The sequence below is a fragment of the Mirounga leonina genome, unplaced genomic scaffold, assembly GCF_011800145.1.
Source record: "Mirounga leonina isolate KUSES-001 unplaced genomic scaffold, KU_Mleo_1.0 Mir_174, whole genome shotgun sequence".
Classification (NCBI taxonomy): domain Eukaryota; kingdom Metazoa; phylum Chordata; class Mammalia; order Carnivora; family Phocidae; genus Mirounga; species Mirounga leonina.
This window is the reverse complement of record NW_023270451.1, coordinates 53,892,777-53,906,117: the sequence shown is the minus strand read 5'-3', so window position 1 is coordinate 53,906,117 and position 13,341 is coordinate 53,892,777. Positions and strand designations below refer to the sequence as shown.

Sequence of the window (13,341 nt, the reverse complement as noted above, 5' to 3'; positions counted from 1 at the left end):
TTATATTGAACCGATCCTGATAATCCAAGAAAATCTCCCCATCTCAAGATCCTTACTTAATTAATCATAGCCACAAAGTCCCTTTTGCTGTGTAAGGTAACATGTTCACAGGTTCCCAGGATTCGGACCTGGACATCTTTTGGGAGTACAGGGGGTGTCCTTCTTCTGCCTGCCGCGCACATGAAGGGCCATGCAGCCCAGCCTCTCTGGCCAGTGCATGAATTTCTTCCTCAGGCTCCTGGTGATGGTTTTCTGGCACCTACTTGAATATTGGTAATGACCAAGAACACATCACATCTCAGAATGACCTCTGCCAAGTTTCTCTCCACCTTCTATCCATTGGGTTGAGCTTTTCTGCTTGAAAGCTCAGCGTTTTTAAATTCAGTTAACTCTCTTGCCACTCTCATTCCTCCTCTGATGAGTTCTGAGTCCTTTCCCCGTATTATTTATGATCTGGATGATACTGCTCATGTGTGTCCTGGTCCAGTAAAGATGGTCTCTAGAACTAAAATCGGTACTTCAAGCCTGGGCCAACCAGTGCAGAAGAGAGAAGGACTCATACCTTCCTTGCTCAAGGCACTGATGTGAAGAAAGCCGAATTGCACTAGCTTATTTGATGGCCATTCTCACCCTGTTGAATTACATTTTTTCATACTAAAAAAATGTGATTTTATTTTAATATAAGCTGATAATATGTTGGACACATTTCTTAATCTCTACAAATCTGTTTTATTATCAATAAAGTGAAAATACTAGGGCCTTCTTCAAACTTTGACGTGAGAATTTAATGAGCTGTTGTCTTTATAGTGCCAGGCAAAGTCCCTAACTACCATCTATCTGCTACTACTGTCATCATCATTAGCATAATTTAAGTTCTTAGTCTTAGACATATGTTGATTTGTTTTTGACTAAGGGACAGAAACTCTTTTTTTTTCCAATTCCATAAATATTAACAAATACCCAGCACAGATTAAGACACTTGATTAGCCCATGGCTGAGTGCAGTGGTTTGCTTGATGTGCTGAGCTTGCTCTCTATGGCTTTATCCAAGGAGTTCATAGCACAGAATCAAAGATCACGGTTTTCAGCTACTGATGGAAACCTCTTGGCTACTGAGGTCAAGCCATAAATTGACCCCATTTGACTGCAGTCGCTGAACTCTTTTGAATTTGTTCCCATTGTTGTGACTTACGTTTTTTTCTGTCTACAGTGATATTTTCAGAAGCCTTCACATGTGCAAAGCCAGTGGGCCTGCTGAAGAGAAGAAAGTGTTACGCACATCAAATTTACAGAGTATTAAATCTGAGAGGTGCAAGGTGTTAATAAACCTTGTCAGGAAAATAGCTTTTCACACTAGCGCTATGACTCCATTTCATACCCACTTTATGGTTTCTCTCTTAATTACCCAAGATGCTTTCTTAACACCATTTGGGCTTATTAGTTTTCTCCAGAGCTGACCTCAAGTGTATTGATTTTAATTAGCACATATTTCAACTTTATCCTGCTGCATATTTTGGCAAGATGCGATACCTTGTGGTATTGGAACATAGCAAGCTGCAAAATTCCTAGGGAGACATATGTAGAATATCACCCAGGAGAAATGTTCTCCTTGTCGTGTATTCTCTTTTCAGAGAAATCTTACTTGAGTCTAAAAGGTTTGCAAGAGAGAAAGGGGTTGCAGGGATAGTGTCCGTTAAAGACCAGAAAAGGAAAGCGTGTGCATAAGGGACTCTTATTATGAATATGTATATTTCAGAAGTTCTTCTCTAAGTCACAGACACAGTGTAACATGACAAAGTAGTCTTGTCCCTCCTACCATCTCTCTTACCCCTGCCTCTGTCTTTACCCCACCTCCATTTTAATAACACAGAAACGTGAGGCCTGGAGGTTTATATTACCCTGTCTAGACTCTTATCACACAGTGCAGACAGTAGAGAGAGAGAGAGACTTGAATCCAGATCTTTTATTCCAGTCGTGCTGTAACTCTATATCCTTTAGGCTTATTTGAACTCACAATCTCTTCTGAATTCAGAAGAGATAGGAGAGTCCAGCTATGGTGTGGGCGAAACAGGCTTTGTGGATTGATTCGGGAAGCTAATGCCATTTTCAGCCTTGCTCCTTGATCAAAATATATTCTACCTTCCTCAGATCTCTCATCTCCTCCGTGAGGTCTTTTCTCATATAACACCCCCTCGGCCCCCATCCGGCAATCTCTCTGCCCGTTCTCAGTCTTACTTTTATCCCAGCACTTCCTATTATTATTCAACATGCTATATATTTGACTTTTTTATTAAAGACCTCCCCGTTCCTAGAATCTCAGCTCTGTGGGAAAAGGATTTTTGCTTTGCTTTGTTCACAGCGGGGTCTACATGGTCTACCTGGCCTAGAATAGTATCTGGCACATAGTGGGTGCTCAAAATATATTTGTGGCATGACCACATGGAGACAGAATTTCCCAGCACATTTCTCCCCACTGCCCCTCTTCCTCCTTCAGGCCTGGCCTACAGCCTGGGCAAAACTGGTCAGCTTGCAAGCCTCCCTCATCCCCTCTTGCCTTTGCTAAAGTCAGAGTTGCCATTCCTTCCGGCAGATGAGAGTGGAAAGCCCCTCCCCAAGAAACACTCCTCATTCTGCAGGACAATTAATCCCCATGTGGTTTGGACTAGCTAATGACTCATTATGAGAACTTCCTAAGATAGAAACCCCTGTAGCTACACTTCCCATTAATCAGTGTATGTTGTGGTCTATTTGTAAGCAGAACTACTCATTATGTGTCATCTACTCCAAGAAGCAAAGGAATTTTACTATTGTTAACAGACCTCTTTTGCTCTCAACTACCTTGATTTGAGTGTTGCTTTTTTATCTGCCAAATCTGTTAGTGGGGAAACTATTGTCAAGAATTTCCTCCCAGACATATTGTTGAAATAGCACGTGTGCGGACCATTAGCAATACCAGACCTATTTTGATTTGGTTGAAATTGGTTGTTTCAGAGGACAGAGTCTGTGAATGTACTATTCATTCTGTAATGGGATTGTTAAATTGTTAAAATGCACTTATATTAAAGATGTGTATGTGTATAGTAATGAATACATATAGTAACAAAATCAAAAATTTACTGGGCCATTCTCTATAAATTTAAAGCAAAAGAGATGATTCAAACAAAACACTTATAAAGCATACAGATCTAATTTTAAATATGATGAAATACATTGGTTTTCTCCCAGAACTCCAAGATCGTTGCCTCTCCAAATCGATTTGGATGAGAGCATTAGAAATGCGTACACCAGAGACCACTGTATCTGTTAATTCCAATGTATTTTTTTTATATACTCTTTGTAAAGGGTGGTTTCAATTTCATCCTTTTTGGAACTTACTCATTTTCTCTCTTTTATGGCCCATCTGTTTCCTGGTCAGCTCAGGTCATTCGTAAATGATGCCATCATCAAAAGTTGGTCTTCGTGGAGGAAGGTGACCAGTCACACTGGTATTCCCCCATGGTTTTGAAACCTGGGGTACTTTCTTGCACACACTTTGGTCAGGAAGTTTTCTAAATCTCCCAGTTGTGGTCTTATTTGTATGGTTATTGTTCCTTCTAGTGATCTGCGCTTTTTTTGTGGAGAGGTTTTTTTATTAGAGAAAAAAAAAGAGTACTGATGGTGATTCTTCTAATGTTTGAAAGCTCTGTTAAGTAAAAGTGAATTCAACTCTGCCAACGTTACCAGTATTTATCTTCAAAAACTTTCTGGTAACAGTTTGTTTACTTCTTTCTCACTTCCCTATTCACTCACCACTTACCCTTAATTCTTATAGGAGAGGTAAAAGCATGCTTTCAGCCTGTTTGCCTAAGTTTGCTCATTGGCATCAAATTCCTCTTTTTTCTTGGGGCAGTAAGTTTTATAAATCACCAATGGAGAAAAAAATAAATGGCATATGTGTTCATAGAGTATGTCAGTTTGAATCTTGTTTTATAGCTTGATGGTAAGGAATTTGCAGCCAAGCTTGTCTGCATAACTGAATTATTCTACATCTGTGTTCATAAAGCACTAACCTGGATTCTTCCAGCAGTGAGATCATTTTGTCCATGAATTTTGGAAAAAGATTTAAATTGTAACTCTACTCTTTGCAGTCCTGTCATTTTATTCCATTTGGGTATTTCTTCTACTCTAAGTGTTGTGTTTATAGAGTATTAAGACTGGCTTCTTTGAGCCACCCTGCTAGGCTGTCATTTTGTAATCACACCTCATAAATGAGATGAGGGAAATACTGAAAAATGGTGAAACGTGACAACACCTTCCTACTCAATCCCCGTATTCACCTCCTAACTGCACATTTTCAGTATTGCAAATTCAGACCAGCAGAGGCTGGTCTTCACTTCTCTTGGATATTGGCAGTTGAGGGTGGGAACCCTTATATAAAAGTGTAAATAGAGTATTTTTACTTTTATATGTATGCTATAATAGTACATTTTATGAACTAAGGTTTTTCTTGGTAGTGTACTGTATTACACTTCCTAGTTTTATACACACACACACATATATAAACATGGTTTTAATTTTCCTACTAGGTGAAATGAGAAATGATTTATACATCACTATAGAAAGGGGCGAATTTGAGAAAGGAGGGAAGAGCGTGGCCAGAAACGTGGAAGTGACCATGTTCATTGTGGAGAATAGTGGCCAGATCTTAAAGGTATGTGAATACTGGGTACTTTCTGGTAAAATGATCCCGTGTCATCATTTTGGGTTCACCTTTAATGTGATCAGTTAATTTCTGTACTTGCAGTCTTTTCGATCTTATTTTTCTCCTCCACCCCTGTATAGTTTTCTTTCCTTTTTTTAATCATTGATATACCTTCCAGAAAAGAAAGTAGAGAAACAAGAAGGTTATACAGTTGGCTTGTCTCATGAATTGTGGCAGGAATTTCCTCCTGGCAGCTCTTCCTTAAATGTAGCATTTTTATTGTCATTCCATTCTCCCACTTTCATCTGTCGTAGTTTTGGAGGTGAACACTTTGGCGACTGGTTAAAAAAAAATAAAATAAAAACTGCCACATTTAGTCCCATGTATTTTCATTTTGATCAAAATAGGGCATGCGGAGTGGGCTATTACTGATTGGGACGGTAATAGCAGGTTCCTTTCAGGTTCCTTTATGCGAGAAGTTGTTCGTGCGAGCCTCACAGCTTCCTGCATTTCCCAGGGAGGCACAGAACAGGCTTGTGACAGGGGCAGGCTGAGGACTTCGCCGCGTAGGTGAACTCCAAATTGGGCATGCAGTTGCCCATCTCGTGCTTGTCCCCAAGGTCCTCCCTCGGCACAGGAGGCCCTGGGAGATGTGCGTGGGCATTAAACAGACGCGGTCACTGGCAGAAGCAGGTGCAAAACAGCACTGCGAAGGACAGGGGAGGCCGTTCTCCATGAAGTGCCGTTTGGAGAGCAGGCAGATAGAACAAAGCAATTGCTCTGCTGTTTTTCAGATAATCTCTAAATGAAGCTTTCTTTAATCTGCATGTTTCCTTTGTTTAGGATTTTATCTCCTTCGGCTCTGGAGAGCCGCCAGCTAGTGAGTACCACTCCTTTGTGCTTTATCATAACAACAGTCCCAGGTGGTCCGAACTGCTCAAACTTCCTATTCCTGTGGATAAATTCAGGGGCGCACACATCCGCTTTGAATTTCGGCATTGTTCCAGTAAGTGTTTCTTGGGGTTGGCTTTGTTGTGCTGGGGTAAGGTGCTTGCTGAGCTGTGGTGACAGTATGGGCAGAAAGGGTGACAAAGCAGAGACCTTCAAGAGGGAGGAATGAGGGTCAGTGGGGTCCTGAGAGGTGAGTGGGCTCACTTCTTCTCAAAGAACCAATAATCTCTGTGGAAACATACAGGAAGGAGAAGGAGGGAAACAATACATATGGAAGTCTACAGGGTTCTCCTTAAATTGATCATTTTCATAAAAAATGAGTTTATCACTTTCGTAGTCCAGAAAGATTAGACAGAAAGGGGAGACACAGCATTAAAAACTCGTCTGGCTCAGCGGGCTTAGGCAGTCCTGACCCATCTGCTGCTCTCCAGCCAAGAGCTCACCCAGCTCTCAGACAGCTCAGGGGAAACCACGAGGACTTTCCTGGGCCTGTGAAGTCCCTAGGAAAGCCTCTGATTGGCTCAGATTTATATCTGATTTGCATATGTCTGCATCACCATGCCGTCTTGATATTCAGATGACAAGTAATGTCAGTCGAATAGGCCTTAGAGATGATGTGAAATAATTGCTTCATTTTACAGAACTAAAAAAATCCCAAGATGTAGAGATGATAAAGGATTTGCCCATATAAACATCACTGTCCCTAAAATTGTCACTTCTTGACATCTCTATTTTAATTCTTTTGCACTCTTGACCACCTTCTCAAGCCCCCACTCCCATCTTCTGGTATCCCTGTGTCCCTGACGCGTATCTTAGACACTACCAGAAGTGCTTGCTTCGGGAACAAACAAGAGGCACAGAGGAATCACATTACTGGAGAAACAGCAGACTTCTCTCTAGTCTGGAAAGAATGGGGGCATTGCCAATAGACAGGAGGTGCCCTCGCCCGAGTGCTGTGTAATTCACCCAGGATTCAGAGAGAGGACTGTCTGTTGCAGGGATGATGGCATGTTTTGGAATTGGCTCAGGGAGCTCCAGTAATGATGCTTTGGTGGATGTTTCAGAATGTAGGGAGATGACTAGCAAGGTCTTACCGTTCTTCCAAATTCCCAGAGGAGTGTCATGGAAAAGACTGAGAGTGACAAAACATAAAGCACTTGGAATGGTGCTATTGCATTCCTTCCCCAATCTTTGTTATGAATTCTCAGTCGAGCTCACACGAGCTTTGAACTTTAAGGTACAAAAAAGAGAAAAGTAAAGATGAAATGAGAGAAAAGGGAGAAAGAACATTTGGAGAAATTTATTTTAACTCAGAACTTGGAAAATGGAAAAAAGGCTATTTTCAGTAAAACCTATTAGATCTCTGTCCTCTTGTCCTTGTATTTCAAACATTGTTCACAGTGTTAGTTTGTTTTTTGAATTTCGTTGTTAAACTTCAGAAGAAACAGCACAAGCATGAAGAAAAGAAATCCCCATAATCCCATAAACTGAATAATCAGAGCAGTTACTTTATCACATGAGCTCCCAAGTATTTCTCTGTGTATATGTATATATATTATATATATTTAAAGATTTTATTTATTTGAGAGCGAGAAAGCGAGAGACTGAGCATAAGCGGTGGTGGGGGTGGGTGGTGCAGTGGGAGAAGGAGAAGCAGACTCCCCACTGAGCAGGGAGCCCGACGACACAGGGCTCAATCCCAGGACTCTGAGATCATGATGTGAGCCAAAGGCAGATGCTTAACCGACTGAGCCACCCAGGCGCCCCTGTGTACATATGTTTATTCAAGAAGTATCTTTTATTCATGAAACACATGTTTACTGAACACTTACTATGTGTCAAGCACTTTACTGGGCATTGGAGATACAGGAGTGAACACAACTGAGTATCTCCTCTCATAGAGCTTTCGTGCTAGAAAGGGAAGACAGACAATATCTGAGCAAATAAATACATACTATATCAGGCCGTGATAAGTGCTGTAAAGAAGATTAAATTGGGATTAGGTGCTGGAAAGTGATGGTGCTGTGTTGCTATTTTACAAAGAAGCTCTCTGTTAATGAGATGTATCAGCAACAAGCTGAAAGAAAGGCATGAGCCTTTGGGTATCTGGGGAAAGACTATTACAGGCAGAGAAAACAGTAAATATAAAACACTTAAGCTTGAAACATGCTTGGCAGTTTTGAGGGATATCCAGGAGGCCAGAATGAGCAGCTGAGAGAGTTTGGAGATGAGGCCAGAGATGTAGCAAGGGAACCAGATATCCCATATTGTCTTGTAAGTCATGGGGAAGACTTCAGACTTTGTTTGGAGCAAGGAGCACCCTTAGAGGATTTAGATTTAAAGAAGAGCCTAGCTGCTTTTGTATGATAGGTTGTAGGTGGGAACAGAAAGACCATTCAAGAGGCTTTAGCAGTCCTCCAAGTAAGAGGTTAAAAAGGTTTGCATTAGAATGGTAGTAGGTCAATTCTTTTTCACAGATTTATTGATAGACTAGATATGAAGGAAGGAGAAAAGTCAAGGATGACCCCCAAGATTTTGGCCTGAGAGAGGGCAACATGAAAAATCAAACTTCTGGAGAGCAAAAACCAAACATTGCGTGTGAAATCTGAGAAGTCTCTTAGACATTCAAGATGTCAAATAGACAATTGAAAGCAATCCAAGCTGGAGACTTAAGCTTGAGAAGGAGGACATACGGTTCAGTGCTGTGCCGTAAATATATAATAACCACAACTTGAGCTGGGGGAGAAGGGACCCCTGAATTATAGGATTTGCTGATTTCCATCAAGTAAATATTCCCACCATGGCCAAATTCAAGCTACTAACATGACCATCACTGAACTTGGAGTTGGGAAAAGATGCACAGTGTCAACTCTTGCAAGCCACTACCAGCCAGCTCCAGCATATCACCGATGCCCATGATTTTCAGAGCCATGACACTGGACGCGATTTCTAAACAGTAAGTTTAGATAGGAAAGGGATGTCCAAGAACGGCTCTCTGGTGTACTTTCACATTGAGATCATGGGAGAATGAGAAGAAGCCACTAAGGAAATTAAGAAGGAATAGCCCGTGAGGTAGAAGGAGAATCCAGGAATAGAACCCAGGAAGTTAATAGAAGAAAGATTTTCAAGAGAGGATTGATCTGCTCTGCCAGGTGCCAGTGATAAATCAAATAAGTGGAAGACAGAGGGATTATCACCTAGTTTGGCATCATGGAAGTCATTGAACCTAACAAGTGGTCTTAGTGGATTTGTGGTGATGGAAGCCTGGCGCGAGTGAGTCCAGGAGTGAGGTGGAGGAAAGGAAGGGCAGGCAGTAAGTACAGACAGATCTTTCCAGAAACTTTGCTCTAAAGAATACAAGAGAGCAGAGAAATGGGATAGTAACTCTAATGGAACGGTGGGTCATGGGAGGGTTTTTTTTCTTTTTTAAGATGGAGTTCTAAAACATGTTTGGTGCAAATGATTTGGTAGAGAGGACAAGCTGATGATGTAGAAGAAAGAGGGGTCAAGTGTAGGAGCAGTGCCCTTGAGGATGGGAAGCATGGGGTCCAGTGCTCTGGGTTAAGCGGACAGTTCAGGCATAGTGCAGGAGGGCCCATGCAGGTGGGGTAATGGGCAGAGCGTGTGGGAGCCCTCTGTGCATCTGCTGAGAGTGAGGGACATGCTGAGGTATTGGCAGCTTGAGAAGGGAAGAGGATGGATGAAATCCCTATCTGGAAAAGTGAAAAGGTGAGCTTAGAAAAATGTGGCAGATTTGCCCAGCTCAGGGCCCATCTCTGGTTAATGTGCATTCATTAAAGTGAGGTTAGTATATGGTGCAGGTGTAGACTAAGGTGCAAGTTGGGTATCAGCCCAGTACAATGTTAACATTACAATAATGAGAAACATGGAGGGGTAGCGGGTAGAGAGGGTTCGAAGTGATTAGGAGGATGAAGCGTAGAAATGGGAAGTGAGAGCAGAGGGGCATGGAGAGGGGGTCAGTAAATTGGAGGTCCCAGGACACAGTTGTTGGAGTTAGGGTATTAGAAAGAATGGATTGGAAAGTTAGGAGGTGGAATCCATAAATGTAGGGTCTTCATTAGTAAAAGAAGGCGTCATAGTCCATTCAACTTATTGGCTGATCTAGTGGCTCAGGACAAAAGGCCATGTACTTTAAACTTTGGTATTTATTTTTCTTTTATAACAAAAGACAAATTTGGGGAAACTATTGCTTTGTTTCTTACCTTTGCTAATTTATTCATTCACGAAATCTTGTTACCCTCCCAAATTAAATACCAAAAATGACACCAAAAATGTGGTCACATAAACTTAGGAAAGTATTTCTAAGTAAGTCTCCTCCCCTAAATCATAAGTTCCATAGCCAGCACTCTCACTGATGTAGAAATCTCATCCTAGAGATCTTCACTGTGATTTTCACTTAACAGTGATATTTTCCCAGTTTCTCTCTGGGGTTGAAATTAATGACTTTAGAAGAAAATCGTTTCCTAGAAGCACATTTTCAGGGATGTCCTAATGCTAGGGGCCAAAACCAGCAAGCCAAAATTACTGTTCTCTATGTGGTGTCCCACTTTCCTGTGGTTAAATGCCAGAAGCAATCATGAGGGAATGATGTGTTGCTAAAGTCTCCTGTTTGATCTTCAAGGTCACCATATCTAACTCCTGCTAGCTCAGGCCTTACTGCATCCCAGAGCTGAACTCTTCTATCAAGTATAATGCTCCACTTCCACACCTGTGTGGGAAAGAATAACCATCCAGCCCAGGATAGGCTGCAGACCCTGGAATTCCTCCCTGCCCATCTCAATACAAGGAGACAGTCCAGTAGAACCAACCAGTTTCTTTTAAAGCTTTCTCCATTTTTGGAGAAAAGGAAAGTTGGTGGAAAGAACTGGAATGGTACTCGAGATCTAGAGCAAATTACCTGATATCATGCGATCTCAGTTTCCTTCTCTGTGAATAATTGCCAATGATCTCTGACCTTTCTAGCCATTGTAATTCTTCATTAGGCATCTGAAAACCTCATTGCCCCATTTCCAGCTTCCAGAATACTACTGTAATAAGCTCTTCTTAAGCTATAGATAGCAGTTCATGTTTTTTATCCACATGTCTAAGATCCCAGGGAAGTAGCTTCCACAGGGCTCTCTGTCTTCACACATGTGGACATAGGGAAAGTTCTATTATAGGCCAAGGCAGAGCTTAGAAACTACCTTTGCACGAGTCGTAAACAAAACTTTGAATTTCACGTCCATTCATTCACTTGTTCGTGGATTTAACATATACTTAGTGAGAACCTGCTATGTTCTTGGCACTCTTTGAGGACCAAGCTTGAATAAAATAACGTAGAATCCTGCCCTCAGTGATGCTTACGGCTGGGAGTGGAGGGTAGGACATGAAGAGAAAAAACAGGCAATCCAGAAATTTTTTTAAAAAACGTAATTTCAGATAGTGAGTCCCATGATGAAAATTCATCAGGCAGTGTCCTTTGCAGGCTACAGGGCAGGAATATGGGTTGGAGGGTGGCTCCTATAGATAGAGGTCTCATCGCAAAGCTGCTCTCAATTGTGTAGAGGGAACTGGTGAGTGTGGGTTGTATTTCTTGATGATCAGGCTTGTTGGCAATCTGTGAGTCAGAACACAAGTGTGTAAGCAGGCATTTTAAAAAGGAAATAATTCTTTCTCTCTTTTCTCACAGCAAAGGAGAAAGGAGAGAAGAAACTGTTTGGTTTCTCCTTCGTCCCTCTGATGCAGGAAGATGGTAGGACTCTTCCAGATGGCACTCATGAGCTCATCGTGCATAAGGTAACATCAGTCAGATGTTGGCGACGGGCTGTGATAAACAGGGCTGAATTATTAACTCATTATCTTGTTATCACTCTGGAAAAGAGAAAAAAATGACTGAAAAAAATACTCTTTTGGAAGATTGTTGGCAAGGAGTGTGTCTTTTTGAAAGGATGGTCTCTGTGTTCTGTGTCATTCTGAAATGTGTTTTAAAGATGATTGATATCTTTATCTTAACTTAGGTGTAGATGTTTGGAAAGTCTCTATGTTGACCTTAAAGTTCTTTCCATTGCTGTGAGAGGATTAAATAACCTTACAAATAGGTTTTTTAATATTTTCAGTACATACGTGCTTTCGGTACCGCCCCAGGAATAAATTTAGCAGGGTCATCATTGCATGTTTCTGGTTTGCTGCTCTCACTAAGCAGGCAGAGATATGGTGGTCCTCTGTCCGGACAACATCAGCAGTTGTTACTTTCTATTTTGTGCATCAGGAATCGTCGTAAAAACATTGGGAACGAAGTATACTGTAGTAGGCAATAAAAAGAAAGTTCACAAAACCAGAGCTCCTTAGAAGTTATCAGGGAATACTAGTAATAATGAAGTATACTAGTCACTGTAAAATACAGAATTAAAATACACAATTTTCTCCAAAATACTTCTCTGTTGCATGTAATCACATGACATTCCAGGCTCTTACCAGCTTGCCCCTGAGCTAAGTGGTCCTGCCCACCTGGCTCTTATCTCCCGCTGGTCCAGATTTCAGCAGCCGTTGGGGTGACCCATCTAAGGTACAGGTCTAACGGGGCCTCTTCTCAATTTAAACCCCGTAAAAAAACTCCCAATTGCTGAGAAAATAAATCTCAGACTTCTCAGGATGTTCAAGGCTTCTGACTCCCAACTGCCTCACCTCTGAGTGCTTCTGTTCTTGATACCATGGCCACATCCAGCTCTTTCTAGTTCCTTCCCCCACTGGTTGCTGGTTCTCCCTGCTATGACTTTGCCCTTGGCACCCCTAGAGTCATGCTTCCCCTGCCTCTCTTCGTGGCTAACTCTGCTCATCCTTGGAGGCTCACCTTGTCCACAACCTTCATCAGAAGAATGGTCCTCACTCCCCGGCCCCCACTCCCTGTGTTCCTAGCTGGCCAACTGCCCTCCCCTGAGTTCTGTAGATACCTGCACACATCTCTTACCATTGTACTCATAACACTGTCCCCTAACTATCTGATGCTCCCTCAGCTTACTCCAATAGATTTAGGAGTCCCTTAAGAGTGAGAACTTTGTCAGGGGTTCTGGCACACCGTAGGTGTGCAGCAAAGGTTTACTGAATGAATGAAGGAGATACAAACAAAAACTACCTTACCTTTGGATTATTGCTAATAAAATGAGTGTCAATGCATAACACACCTGGTCACTTCTGCTGGTATGCACATGGTTATGTATGTGCATGTTTCTTGAATCATTTATTTTCTAGTTATTTGTTCAACACATTTATCAACCACAAATGACAAGTCAGGCACTATCCTAGGTTCTGGAAATGTAGTGGTGAACAAAACAGTTCAAGTCCCTCCTGTTTCTGGCATTTACGTTCTCTCTACTTCAAAAATGGACTTCAAGATGCTTACAATGTTAAAATACAAAGGAAAAGTATCTTAATCAGTAAAGCAAACAGAGGATCTCAATGTACTAGGTACCTGAGATGATCAGTTTATCTCTCTGTTAGGTGGGAGGTGCCTTTTGTGAGATACATGACAGGCAATGTCTTCAGCTACAGTTTTCCAAAAGACATATGGTGCTTTGTATGAGTGTTTGTGATTTTGCCTCTGTGTAACATTAAATCTTGACTCAGAAAAGGCAGGGTTAAGTTAATTAAAAGTGAGCTCCAGTTTTCCCACTAATATATAGAAGAATGAATCACTCTTATATGGCACATCAA

At 41.6% G+C, this 13,341-nt stretch overlaps 1 protein-coding gene across 5 annotated transcripts in view; it reads left to right on the top strand.

Annotated features, from left to right (window-relative positions):
• Positions 1 to 13,341, top strand: part of DOCK4 (dedicator of cytokinesis 4) — a 421,086-nt gene that overhangs the window by 259,732 nt on the left and 148,013 nt on the right. For all 5 annotated transcript variants that reach the window (XM_035020946.1, XM_035020945.1, XM_035020944.1 and 2 more), the window contains 3 exons: positions 4,565 to 4,689; positions 5,524 to 5,686; positions 11,321 to 11,427. In XM_035020946.1, coding sequence (XP_034876837.1) covers positions 4,565 to 4,689; positions 5,524 to 5,686; positions 11,321 to 11,427 — 395 coding nt within the window. The remainder of the gene's footprint in view (positions 1 to 4,564; positions 4,690 to 5,523; positions 5,687 to 11,320; positions 11,428 to 13,341) is intronic.